The sequence below is a fragment of the Ovis canadensis genome, chromosome 13 (assembly GCF_042477335.2).
Source record: "Ovis canadensis isolate MfBH-ARS-UI-01 breed Bighorn chromosome 13, ARS-UI_OviCan_v2, whole genome shotgun sequence".
Taxonomy (NCBI): Eukaryota; Metazoa; Chordata; class Mammalia; order Artiodactyla; family Bovidae; genus Ovis; species Ovis canadensis.
In genome coordinates, this window is record NC_091257.1 from 51,518,279 (window position 1) to 51,532,125 (window position 13,847).

The window sequence follows — 13,847 nt, forward strand, 5'->3', positions numbered from 1 at the left end:
CTCATAATATTGAATAGAGTTCCATGTGCTATACAGTAAGTCCTTGAAAAGCAACAATGTTATGGAATATTGTGGACTATATTATTATGTTATTGTGGACTATATTGTTATGGAATATTTTTATCCATTTTATTATCTCTATATTTAGATGATTCTTGGCCTGGCCTTATTCTTAAACAATTTAGAATTCTTACTTAGCTTGCTAAGATTCAGTTTTATAGATTTATCTCAGATTTTATAAATTCTTACTATTTCCTAGAGCAAAGCTGTAAACCAAAACAAAATCCTTCCATTGAAAATGCCTTTACATAATTAAGGTAATTGTTTTCTATTGAAGAGTGCATGTGTCTTATTGTTTTAAAATACTTCTACATGAAATTATAAATGATAAGGCTATGTGTTAAGTAACTAGGCCTTTGGAGGTGATCACTTTGTATTGTATACAGACATTGAATTATAATGTACACCTGAAACTACCTCAGCTTCCCACACCTACAGATTCACCTGTAGCTACGTTCAGTGTGAACATCTCTCTGGCACTTCAGCATTTCTTCTCCAGGCTGTTCCCACCCACTGCACTCATGATCCCACTTTGTCTTTTTCAGAAGCTGGAAATTCTGACTTTAGCTGTTTTCCTCTGACTTCTGCATATTCGACCTTTGCCCTGCTTTACTGAAAGACTGGTATATAACATTAACTTTCAGGTGTATATAATTCAACACCTGTATACAATACAAAGAGATCACTACTGAACGCCTAGCTGCCGTCCATCATCAAACGACTGACCCACTTCACCCACTTCACACACATCCTAGCTCCCTTCCCCTCTGGTAACCACCAATCTTTTCTCTGTATGAGTTTTTGTTTGTTCATTCTGTTTTTGGATTCCATGTGAATGCAATCATATGGTCTTTGTCTTTCTCTGACTTATTTCACTTGACCTAATACCTTCGGGGCCCATCTATGTTATCACAGATGGCGAAACTTCATTCTTTATTATGCGTGAGTAGTATTCCTCTTTGTGTGTGTGTGTGTGTGTGTGTGTGTGGTGTGTTTCTGGGCACAGAAACTCTGTAGTGGAAGGCTTATGAAAAGACAACTTGAAAAACCAGAGGAAAAGCCTACTCCAGTGTGAAGGAATGTTTTCTATGCAAAAAGGGCACTAGACGGAACCAACAAACCCCTCCAAAACTGTGTGGATGTGGATCTCAGATCACAGGGCATCATGCACTCCTGTTTCCTGGAGGCAAACAGACACCACAAAAGGACAAACTCCTTGCTTCACTTCACTGACCAAAGAGAATCAAAGATTTACCCCCACCATCCAATGTAAAATGTGTTTTGAGGCCCATGGCTCTGAGGAGCTGCCATATGAAATGAATTACCAAGGCTCAGCGTGGGGGTGGGGTCCCACTGGGAGCCTCTGCAGCAGAGCCCAGCTGCCTGGACATCCTGGGGGCCCCGGGGCCTGCAGGACATGCTCCGAAGGCCCTGCTCTTTCCCAGGTTATGCAAACGTCACCTCGTTGCCTGGTAAACAGACAATGGAAGATGGGTTCCGATCAACTCCAGAAATGCCAGGACTGCCTGGAAAACCCACTGAGCTCGGTGTGCATGCAGGTATTTCAGGGCTCCTCTGGCTCTATTAGCGCTCCTGTTTCCAGTCTGGGTTTGCCCAAACAATGTCAAGTCAAACCACAAGAAAATCTGTTATCACTCAAATTGGTACATACTTTTCATACAACTGAAATATTATATAAAAGTCATGAACTGTTAGATGTAAAAGCAGAAATTGGACGCAGATACAGGTTCCCTTGCTACCTCTGTCTCGCCTTCCAAGGGGGATGTGAAGTTCGGGTCACAGCTGTGTTCCAAGGGTTTGTGCCTGTGATCAAAGCCTCTGCCACTGGAGGAAGCGCTCGCGTGAGCCCAGTCCGCAGACCACTCTCGTTGCCCCTCCCCTTGTTCTTGTTCACGCCAACACTGTAAAAAGTTATGTGTTTGAATGATGTTTTAAAGCGCTCTGTGCAATTAAGTTCTGAAACAAGGGAGCTGGTTTTCCTTCAGCGCATATATGGAACTGCCAATAAATGTAAGACCTGGGTGTGTTTGGGGGAGGAGGAGGTGAAAATGAGGAAAGTTTCTGAAAGGAACAAACACTTCAAAAAAGTAAACCTGAGGTGTTTTTCCTTCTCATAATATTTTAAATGCTTTTATAGTTGGAAAAAGTCTACAAATCAAAAATTATATACCAGAAAAAAATGCGTACCACGTCCATAATCACTTGTACCCAATTTGCATCTCTCCTTCCTTAAGAAGCTTACCTGATAACTTAGTTGGTAGAGAATCCACTTGCAGTGCAGGAGACCCCGGTTCGATTCCTGGTTTGGGAAGATCCATCGGAGAAGGGGTAGGCTATACCCACTCCAGTATTCTTGGGCTTCCCTTGTGGCTCAGCTGGTAAAGAATCTGCCTGCAATGCAGGAGACCTGGGTTTGATCCCTGGGTTGGGAAGATCCCCTGAAGAAGGGAAAGGGTACCCGCTCCAGTATTCTGGCCTGGAGAATTCCATGACCTGTATAGTCCATGGGGTCACAAAGAGTCAGATATGACTGAGCAACTTTCACTTTATAGGAAAGCACTCCTGTTAAGTAATGATCGCAGAGAATTTCATACCACCTTCTTGCCATGTGTGTTAGTGATTTGAAAACATGGTGCTCCTTACTTTCTGTTAGCTGCTCTTCAAATGCAAGATTTTTTACTGGAGTGGGTAGTCTAGCCCTTCTCCAGGGAATCTTCCAGACCCAGGAATTGAACTGGAGTCTCCTGCACTGCAGGTGGTTTCTTTACCACCTGAGCTACCAGGAAAGCCCTCTTCCTAAGGAAAACACTCCTTGTTAATTAATGATTGCAAAGAATTGCATACCACCTTCCCCTTGCCTTGTGTGTTAGTCATGCCGTTCCTTACTTTCTGTTAGCTGCCCTTCAAATGCAAGATTTTGCCCTAAGTTTCCATTATGTGGCTGTTTAGAGCCATTTGAAAGCATTTCTCTGGGTGGCCTAGTTTGCTTGTGAAGCTCCTAAGAAAAATAAAAGCCTCTATTCCTGAACCTGATTGGAAACCAAGACACATACCCAGCACATGTTGTTCAGAGAGTGGTTTGGGAAAGGTGGCACATCCTTAAACAATTTGTGAAGCAGCATTAGCTGCACAGCCTCTGTGTATATTACCAATGTAATGAGTAGCATTTATTGAAAGCAAAATAAAGTTTAGGGAAAGTAAATTCACAGAGCAGCATCACCAAAAGAGGGCCCTAGAAATGCCTCTCAGGTGTCAAGCCCTTCATACCTCTATGTTTAGTCACTCAGTCATGTCCAACTCTTTGTGACCCCATGGACTGTAGCCCGCCAGGCTCCTCTGTCCGTGGGATTCTCCAGGCAAGAATGCTGGAGTGGGTTGCCATGCCCTTCTCCAGGCCTCTAGCATGCAGAAAATTTTACACTTCCATCTCTGTACCCTTGATTGAGAATGTTCCTGGCTAAGGAAAATGGCCAGAGCAGGATAAAATTAACCAATAAAGAAAGAATTCCAGTGCCTGGCACAGAGTAGGCTTGGTAGCTAATAAAATCATTTCACGTTGTACAAACGTTAGGTAAGCTGTGGCCTGAGGCCAATTAGTTACTGAAGTTCTGTTTAAGGCAGCCGCTCTCACTGCCCACCACAAGTACCTTTCTAAGCCATACTTTTCTCCTTTCATCTATTTTTAAAACTTTCAACCCTTGTCTACCTTTTAGTCATTTAAAAGTCTGGACTGCTGGACTCCACTGATCAAGCTTTTAGGCTAAACATTCAGTAACCACCATTATTGGATGTGGAAGGAAACCTCATGGTTAGTGCAAGAAACTTAGGGAAAGTTAACTCCACAAAGAGTAGGAGTCATTTTGATGAACTCAGGACTATAAGTTAGGTAACAATGTCGTGTATGGAGTTGAGTCATAAAGGGCACCGGCATTGAGGAAACACTGGATTCTGACATAATGTGTGTGATGGTCTGGTGCCCGCACCTCTAGAAACCCTGTCCAGAAGACTCCAGGGACAGCCAGCAAGCACACCGTGGGCTCCATCAAAGACCCAGGTGCCCACAGCATGCCAGATGTTTCACATGTACCCCACATATGGGGTCTATGGTTTATGTAATATGACATTATGTAACAGGCATCAAGGGCTTGGGAATAAATGCCTCTGACTCTTGGAAATCTGGAGAGGGAACCACAGAACCACCACCAGGTCTAGGGGGAGGAGGGGCAAAACAGTGGTTTATTTCTGACAGGCATCAGCCAGAGGGGCTGCTTTCTAAGGGAGTCTGCAAGGCAGCGGGGGCAATGGTGATGTCACGTGAAGCCTGGACCACTGGTACCCCAAGCAAAGTGCTGATGGGGGCAGACTGATCTCAGGGCCAAAACTCCTGCTTCCTTGTCCCTCTCACACTAACCTTCAGACTAACCAGGGCTGGGATCCAAAGAGTAAATGCCAGAACCAGACTTCAGACCTGGTGAAGTCATCACTCTGATAATGGATAGCATTTACGGAGCACTTAACCTTGTCCTAGGCCCTGGGTTTATGGGATTCGAATGTGTAACCTGTATAGAGCCAAGCTCCTCACGGTCCATTCGTGACTGGGACGTGAAGTCCTAGACACAGAAGCCTGGCAGGCAAGGAGCAAGTGAAAGTAACTGTTACCCTAGTTTCACTGGCTTTGAAGCTGAAGAGCACAAGTATATACTGTGAAGCTCTTTAAAAATCTCCTACCTTTGCTCCACTCAGCATTCTCTCTCTCTCAAGTTGCTCCCCAAATAACCCCCGTACTCCCAAGCTCTTTTCAAAACAGGGTGGGAGGGAGCTCTTCCTTCCTTCACCTCCCTCCTCTGCTTCCCTACCTGCGGTTCTCTCCTCTCGCACAAGGAATCCTCTGCCCTTGCTGGCATAAACTCCCCCTGCCTGTGCCTCTTTACATGTTTGAGTTTTCCTTTCATACGTGGCACACTTGGATCCACAGAAGGCTCAGGAAACAATCACACAAAACGGGATGGGGGAAGGGCAGATACAAAGATCAAAAGATATATATAGAGAGAGAGCCCATGAACACAGGTGGAAAAGCATTTCTATTAAAGGTGTGTCCTGTCTCATTTCATCTTCCCAATGACCCTCAGATGACCCATCTTCCCATTAAACACTTGAGAAGGCAGAACCAAAAGGTTCCATAACTTGTCCAGTAAGTGGATGAATCAGGATACACATCCATGCAACTATGATCTTAGCGCCTATGACTTTGACCTCTATTTGATGCACCCTTTTCCATAGAGGAACTGAACAGCATAAGGGCGCTGTCTAGTTCCTTACTCAGGTAGTTGGGTTCACCACCTGAGTAATGAACTTCATTTCACCTCTCGCCAGGTTTAAAAACAACGACAACGAAAACCTGTTGAAGGAGAGACAGAGACTAGAGCAGAGGCCCTGGGAGGGAGGCATTAGGTGAATTCTCTGTAGACGGTCTTGGCAAATCTCTTTCCCTCCAACTTCTTACACAACATATGCTGGGCATTTGGACACTAGGCTATTTCTACATCCCATTTGCTTATGGAAATCAAGCTTTTAATGTAGCATCATGCATGTGTGTTCGTTCCATCATGTCCCAAGCTTTGTGACCCCACGGACTGGGGCCTTCCAGGCTCCTCCATCAATGGAATTTTCCAAGCAAGAATACTGGAGTGGGTTGCTATTGCCTATTCTAGGGGATCATCCCGACCCAGGGATCGAACCCATGTCTCTTGTGTCTCCTGTATCTCCTGCATTGGCAGGTGGGTTCTTTACCACCTGGGAAGCCCCATGATGTAGGGATGTTTGCAGACTTGGTTGGAACAACTCCTGTCTAATGACTTCTGGCAAGCTTGTAAAGGAGCCCTGACAAGTTGTCTGCTGAGGAAGAGTTGGCAATTAGAAAAGAAGGAGGATTTTTAAATAGGTATTGAGAAGAACAGGAAGTAACCTAATTAGAGAGAGACATACTTAGATTGCTGGGGAGTGAGAGAACCCAGCTGAAGTTGGATTTATGATGAATTCATTTGCTTTCTTGTGCACATATCATCCCCAGTAGGGCTTGATGAGCTGAGGGCATGGGGAAGACAGAGTTGATTACGGTTTTGTTGGATGGATGTCATGAGGAGGTTTAAGAAACCGATAAGAGAATGAGAAGATGGACTGTGGAATCTAAACTGGTCATGGGAGAAAGTGAAGACAGGACATGGTTTAAGGAAAAGCATATAGGCTAATGGACTAGAGGTCATGATAAGAACAAACAAGTTCAGTGGCCAAATCAGAGGGGAAGAAGTTGTTGTAAGAGAATTTGGAGGCTAGTCTGTTCAGACTGCTGAAAAATAAGAACCAGGGTGTGACTCTGGCAATGGGAGCTCAAATGTGGTGAAGACCATTGACAGGAGGAGGGTCAAGAAACAGAGAGGCCAGACGGCCTTCAGTACCCTAGCCTGATCAAGGTTGTCTCGTATACAGCCTCCTAAACATTTCATGTTTTGCTTTCTTATTTAAATCATCAGTCTACCTAGGATGGATGTTTATGTGTTATATGAAAATACCATTTTTATTTTCTTCCATTTGGACAACCAACTGCCCTTGGGCCATGTGTTAAATAAATTAGTTCCTAAATATCCCTTGAATTCCTTCCGTCTATGCTATTACTGATTTTGCTTTATTCAGTCCATCTGGGCTGATGTACTATAGTACCCATCAATCTTCCCCCTCCACTGTCCATAAAATTTATCTTTCTAAAATGCAAATATGACTACATCACTCTCCTGATTAAAGTGCTTCAATAACTTCCTTTCATTCCCCATAGAATAAAAGCCAGACTCTTAAGCCTGTCATATTTAAGATGTTTCACAATATTTTTATTTACAGTATTTCTTTGCTTATCAAGATATCCTCATTCTATGACATTATCCACATTTGTGAAAGTGAAAGTGATTCATTTGTGTCTGACTCTTTGCAACCCCATGGACTGTGCGTCCATGTAATTCTCCAGGCCAGAATACTGGAGTGGGTAGCCTTTCCCTTCTCCAGGGGATCTTCCCAACCCAGGGACTGAACTCAGGTCTCCCACCTTGCACGTGGATTCTTTACCAGTTGAGCCACAAGCTGGTAAAGAGTCCAAAATGGTTAATTCGAATTACATTTTAAGTCTTTTATCAGATAGATTTATTAGATAGACTTATAATTGATAGATCTTAAAAGTTCTGATTAAATTATTTGATATTTACTTGGCATCTACTCTGTATCAAGCAGTATATAGTAGATTCTCTATTCTATATATATATATAGTGTGTGTGTGTGTATATATGTATATATATATATATATGTATATATATGGGGTATAAGATTCTTCCAGAGTTTACAATCTAAAGGAGCACAAAAAGCATGAATACAAATGTCTGTGGAAAAGGGAAGAATATAAATGTAGCAATAGACATTTGAGTAAATGACTATGAGAGCTCCGATGAGGGAGAAATGGCACTTTGTTTGGCAGAAATCGGTGGAGGCTTTGTAGAAAAGTTAACCGGGTCATGAAGGGTGGGCAACAGAAAGAGGAGACAGGAGGGCATTTTAGGTAAAGTAGTGGCACTGATCTGGAGAAGGCAATGGCACCCCACTCTGGCACTCTTGCCTGGAAAATCCCATGGATGGAGGAGCCTGGTGGGCTGCAGTCCATGGGATCGCTACGAGTCGGACACGACTGAGTGACTTCACTTTCACTTTTCACTTTCATGCATTGGAGAAGGAAATGGCAACCCACTCCAGTGTTCTCGCCTGGAGAATCCCAGGGACGGGGGAGCCTGGTGGGCTGCCATCTTTGGGGTCACACAGAGTCGGACACGACTGAAGCGACTTAGCAGCAGCAGCAGCAGTGGCACTGATCAAGGCAAAAGAAATGGGAAAGTGTGACCTTGGAGTACAGGATGACATGGAGAAAGATGAACAGCCAAAAAGGTAAGCTGAGGCCAGAGCACAGAAATCCTTCAAGGACAGGTAAGGAGACTGGCCTCTAGTTAGTTGCCCTGGAGTCAATGAAAGTCTCTATTAAGGGACTGACCTACCTAGGTCATGACATGGTGGGGCAGACTGGAATGAAGAGATATTCAATCTAAGAGGATACAGTAACAGTCTAGGCATGACATGCTGCTGGCTTGTCCCAGGAGGTAGAAAAGCTACAGTGGATGCAAGAGAAATTCCAAAGCAGAAAAAGTCAGATGACAAAGAAAGAAGGGAGAAACAGGTTCAGTTCAGTGTACTCGCTTAGTCGTGTCTGACTCTGTGACCCCATGGACTGCAGCATGCCCAGTTTCCCTGTCCATCACTAACTCCTGGAGCTTGCTTGTTCAAACTCATGCCCATCGAGTCAGTGATGAGATGCCCATCTCATCCTCTGTCCCCTTCTCTTCCTGCCTTCAGTCTTTCCCAGCATTGGAGTCTTTTCCAATGAGTCAGTTCTTTGCATCAGGTGGCCAAAGTATTGGAGCTTCAGTCTTGCTCAGCTCTAAAAGATAAAAAGCACGAGAATTTCATGAGAGATTCCTGCATCTGATTAAATACCATTTATATTTACCTTTGCCATCATGAAATTTCTAGGATTTTTTTTTTTGGTGACTTAAAAAATATTTCATATTTAATGTATTTCTATAGCCTGGCTTTACAGGTTTAGATTAATGTTTTTATTCTTGTTTCCCTCCTCCCCCTCTTCCCTCCATGTGTGGCAGCTTCTACTGGACATGGTTGGGTCACCTGATGAGGAACTCCAGGAAGCTGCTGCAGGTTGTATATCCAACATCCGCAGGTTGGCTCTTGCTATTGAAAAGGCGAGATACAGTTGAACCTGAATGGACATGACAGCTACCAAATTTTACATGACACTGTACATGTCATTCCCAGAGCCATGAAGCCTAAATTGGGAAACACTTCATAGCAGATCCTTTAGAAACAAATGTCTGACTGAAAACACAGGAAGTTAGAAATGCAGAGAATGTGATTCATCCCAAAATTGTACGGGTATTTTTGTTCTGATTTAGGGATATGCCATGTGGTGACACATAAACCCAATATATTTGTGATAATTTTTCAGGAATTTGAGAATATATATACATGTATACAGCTGTATACATGTATACAGATATATATATATATATACACTTATATATATATATATATTTCAGCGATGCTTTTGTATTTGTGGTGATTTTAATAAAAGATATGGTCTTCCTGTTGTGTGTATTTATAGTCATCCATGAATGTCTTTAGAACTCCCTTTCTGTTAAGCCAGTCTAACTGTCCTGTCACTATAGTTCTGTTTGGTTGATCACTTGCAACCCGCAGGAGAGCTCTGAGATGTGCTGACTTGACAAACGGTTATGGAACAGAATTCAGAGTTCAGCAGCTGGGTTGAGAGAGAACGTCCTGAGGTCATTCCAAGTTTCTCCTAAAGCTATCAAACATCTGAGAAGACAACGTATAACTGTCACTGTACCAGATAACACAAATCACAAAAACATAAGCTCTGAGTGAGATTTTCACTTTTGAATCTCCCAGGCATAAACAGTGAAATGTTTTATTTCCCTCACAGGATACACCAACACTTTTATTGAAAGAATTAATTTATGCTGATGTAAGCACACCTCACAACACAAGGATAATATTACTTTCACATAAACTTGCTTGGAGTTTGTGAACTGGTTTTCAGCATACAAAGTACTTTTTAAAAAGTGGCTACAAAGGATTAATAGCATTTTATCAAGTTATAGAAACATGAGAAGCCACTTAAAAGAATCACATATGTAACTGTGGTGTGCTACAATGTTTGGGAACTAACCGTCCCCCCATCTAGAACTAGCTAGGAAAACAGCTTCGTGTATATCCACTCAGTAAACTGACAATCTCACGCTTTAAAGAACAGGCAAGGTTTTATTGAAAAATATGAAGTACTGTATATGTTTGTCATAATTTGGAGAAGATCATAAACTTAATTGAATTAAATGTAAATAATTTGTATGAAATGAGTACCCCATACAGGATGAAAATTATCCTGATGTTAGACTCTCCGATGAAAAGGTAAGGCAGTTCTGAGAATTTTAAGATTTTGTAAAACACCAATTCGTCTTTATTGCTTTTCAAAGGAGGTTATAAAAGAGGATAATAGAAACAAGGAAATGGTATCAATGCTAACAAAGAATTGAATTTAAATAATAGTGTAAATCCTCAAACGCATGTCAGACTCTTTGCGACCCCATGGACTATAGCCGGCCAGGCTCCTCTGTCCATGGGGATTCTCCGGGCAGGAATACTGGAGTGAGTGGGTTGCCATGCCCTCCTCTGGGGGACCTTCCTAACCCAGGGATCCAACCTAGATCTCCTGCATAGCAGGCAGATTTTTTTTTTTATCATCTAACCCACCAGGGAAGCCCTTTAAATAATAGTGTAAATCCTCAAACTCTCAGCAGTAGATATTATGAAAAACACTGGTTAGGTGTGTTTCACTAATATTAAAAATACATCTAGAAATCATGGATTATGACAGTTATAGAAAATGAATACATATATTATTGTTACATTATTATTAAAGGAAGCTTTCTCCATCATTTTAAGATTGTTACATATTCTTGGAATTAGAGGGTCCTGAGAGCTTGCCTGAAGAATCCCACAGACAGAGGAGCCTGGAGGGCTACGGTCCATAGGGTTGCAGAGTCAGGCTTGACTGAAGCGACTTAGCATGCGTGCATGAGAAGGGAAGTAAGCAATAGAAAACAAACCTTCAAACATCTGCAGCAGCACAAAGAGAAATGGATGAGTAGTGGAGAAGGATAAGTTCCTTTACCATGTGCAAGTGTGGGACTTTCATTTCTATGATTATTAAAGACATAAAATGAGAGCAACAGCACCATTTTAAAGGAAACTGAACTTGTGGGAACAGATACAGTAAGCTAACATGAAAATCATTTGGGGTATTTCGAAGAGTTGTTTCCTTTTAATTGGTAAGCACCCTGGATGTAGTGGTCTTCCCACAGGTGGCTCAGTGGTAAAGAATCAGCCTGCCTATGCAGGAGACATAGGAGATGTGGGTTTGATCCCTGGGTCAGGAAGATTCCTCTGGAGGAGGAAACAGCAACACACTCCAATATTCTTGCCTGGAAAATTCTGTGGACATCGGAGGCTGGCGGGCTACAGTCCATGGGGTCTTAAAGACTCAGACAGGACTGAGCATGCATGTACCAGGGATGCAGTACCTTTCAATAAAAGAGACACTGAATTTAAAGGTCAGTTTTGGCTGTGTGTGTATGTGTGTGTATAATGGTATAACAGAAAACTCTGACCTTATTAGAAAAATGTCAGAGGCAGTGAGTGAAAGTATCCATTGATAACAGAACAAACAAGCTGAGGATCACACCGTTTCTTTGCTACTCCAGGCCAAAGGACCATTTCTTGGCGCTCTCCATGGAAGAACACCTTGGTTTTTTGTTTGTTTGTTTGTTTGTTTTTTGCCTAGGTTTCTGTATAAGATTTTTGTGTGTTATTTTCTGCTTTAAAGCTGGTGACATTCATTCTGAGTTTTCAGCGGCAGGTTCTTTTTTAGGTTTTATTCTTCCCCAGGACATCCTGGGAATCCAATATGCTTTCTGTGATAGCTGGCTATTTCTGCCTGGAGAACCTTAAGGTGGAGGAATTTTAAATAGATATTCTTTGCTCTTCCACTGTCTTTAGTTTGCAAGGATTCCTTTTAGAAATCCTGGCCACAATCATTCTGCTGTTTGTAGTCACTATTATTTTGCCTGTTTCAGAATGACTTGCACTAAAATAATTTCTTTCTAAAACTTCTAGGCTCTGAAAGTGAGTGGAAGGTTAGATGTCTTGTGAGATGACATTGCAAATCCTATCGTTTTGATAGATTTTGGAATTACCATTATGCCTCTCTAAGGCATGGATTTTGCATGGACTTGAAGGTCAATGATTCAAAATACTTGGAAATTTTATTTCCACTTAGGAAAACTATTTTATAGTTCTAATAATTGATGGTGTGCAATCTCATTCCATAAAAGACTAGGATGGAGTAGTTTGCATCCATTCTTATGATTCAGTGAAAACAGTAGGGACACCCACTTATTTAAGAACCTTGCTGCCTCAAATGCATTAAGTGCCTGAAGATATCTATGTTCCTCACATACATAAGTTCAGAGTGAGAAATCTCTTCTCAATGAGAGGAGTAGGAAGAAAAAACGTGGAATATGATGCTACCAAATGCTGGCTCTGTGTTAGGTACTTCCTACCCTCTATAGTTGACTCATTGGAAAAGACTCTGATGCTGGGAGGGATTGGGGGCAGGAGGAGAAGGGGACGACAGAGGATGAGATGGCTGAATGGCATCACTGACTCGATGGACGTGAGTCTGAGTGAACTCCGGGAGTTGGTGATGGACAGGGAGGCCTGGTGTGCTGCGATTCATGAGGTTGCAAAGAGTTGGACATGACTGAGCGACTGAACTGAACTGATCCTCTGTCTCATTTAAAATAGAGAAGTAGTGAAATAGCTAATCTCACATCATACTAGGGTCTATTGAAATGGGCACAGTTATTCCACAAGGACAATTTGGCAATGCATACCAGAAGCTCTAAATATTTTTGTGGCTTTTTGATTATATGCAAGGGTTTATGTACAAGGGTATTCACAACATCATTATTTATAGTGATGAAGATATTTGGGAAAAATTGGTTAATTCCATTCAGGTTCAACCTTAGCATAAAAACATGTTGTAGGATAATAGTTCATGACAAAGGTTTTCATAAGATACTGTTCAATTGGAAAGCAGATTCTGAAGCAGTGTATACAGTGTGAGTGCATTTTAAAAACTGTATACACATAGCTAGTCACAGTGAAAGAAAATGACTTATACACACCAAACTGTGATAAGCCGAAGAAGTGATTATTTCTGAATGGTGGAATAAGAATGATTTCTGTCGTCTCTCTTGTTCATCTCTGTTTTCTAAACTAATTTACAATAAACATGAATTACTTTTTTATGATAAAAACACTCCCAGTGAATTTTCTTTTTTTCATTCTTTGAAAACTTCTAAGGCAGACATTCTTCCTCATTGCTTTTGTTCAGGTGCTAAGTCATGTCTGACTCTTTGCGACCCCATGGAGTGGAGCACGCCAAGCTCCTCTATCCTCCAGTATCTCCTGGAGTTTGCTCAAATTCATGTCCATTGAGTCAGTGATGCATCAGAGGATAAGCATCTCATCCTCTGCCGCCTCCTTCTTGTTTTGCCTTCAATCTTTCCCAGGATCAGGGTCTGTTCCAATGAGTCAGCTCTTAGCATCAGGTGGCCAAAGTATTGGAGCTTCAGCATCAGTCCTTCCAGTGAATATTCAGGGTTGATTTCCTTTAGGATTGACTGGTTTGATCTCCTTGCTGTCCAAGCAGACTTGTGAGTCTTCTCCAGCACCACAATTCGAAAGCATCAATTCTTCAGCACTTGGCCTTCTTTATGGTCCAACTTTCAGATCCTTCAGGACTACTGGAAAAACCATAGCTTTGACTAGATGGACTTCTGTCAGCAAAGTAGTGATTTCTCTGCTTATTAATATGCTGTTTATGTTTGTCATAGCCTTTCCTCCAAGGAACAAGTTTGCTTTAATTTCAAGGCTGCAGTCACCGTCCACAGTGACTTTGGAACCCAAGAAAATAAAATCTGTCACTGCTTCCACTTTTTCCCCTTCTATTTGCCTTGAAGTGA

General features: G+C 42.1%; 1 protein-coding gene across 1 annotated transcript in view; it reads left to right on the plus strand.

Annotated features, from left to right (window-relative positions):
- ODAD2 (outer dynein arm docking complex subunit 2) overlaps positions 1-9,106 on the plus strand; it is a 168,585-nt gene extending 159,479 nt beyond the window's left edge. The window contains exon 21 of the mRNA XM_069547749.1: positions 8,826-9,106. Coding sequence (XP_069403850.1) covers positions 8,826-8,939 — 114 coding nt within the window. The 3' untranslated portion in view covers positions 8,940-9,106. The remainder of the gene's footprint in view (positions 1-8,825) is intronic.
- The last annotated feature ends 4,741 nt before the right edge of the window (positions 9,107-13,847 follow it).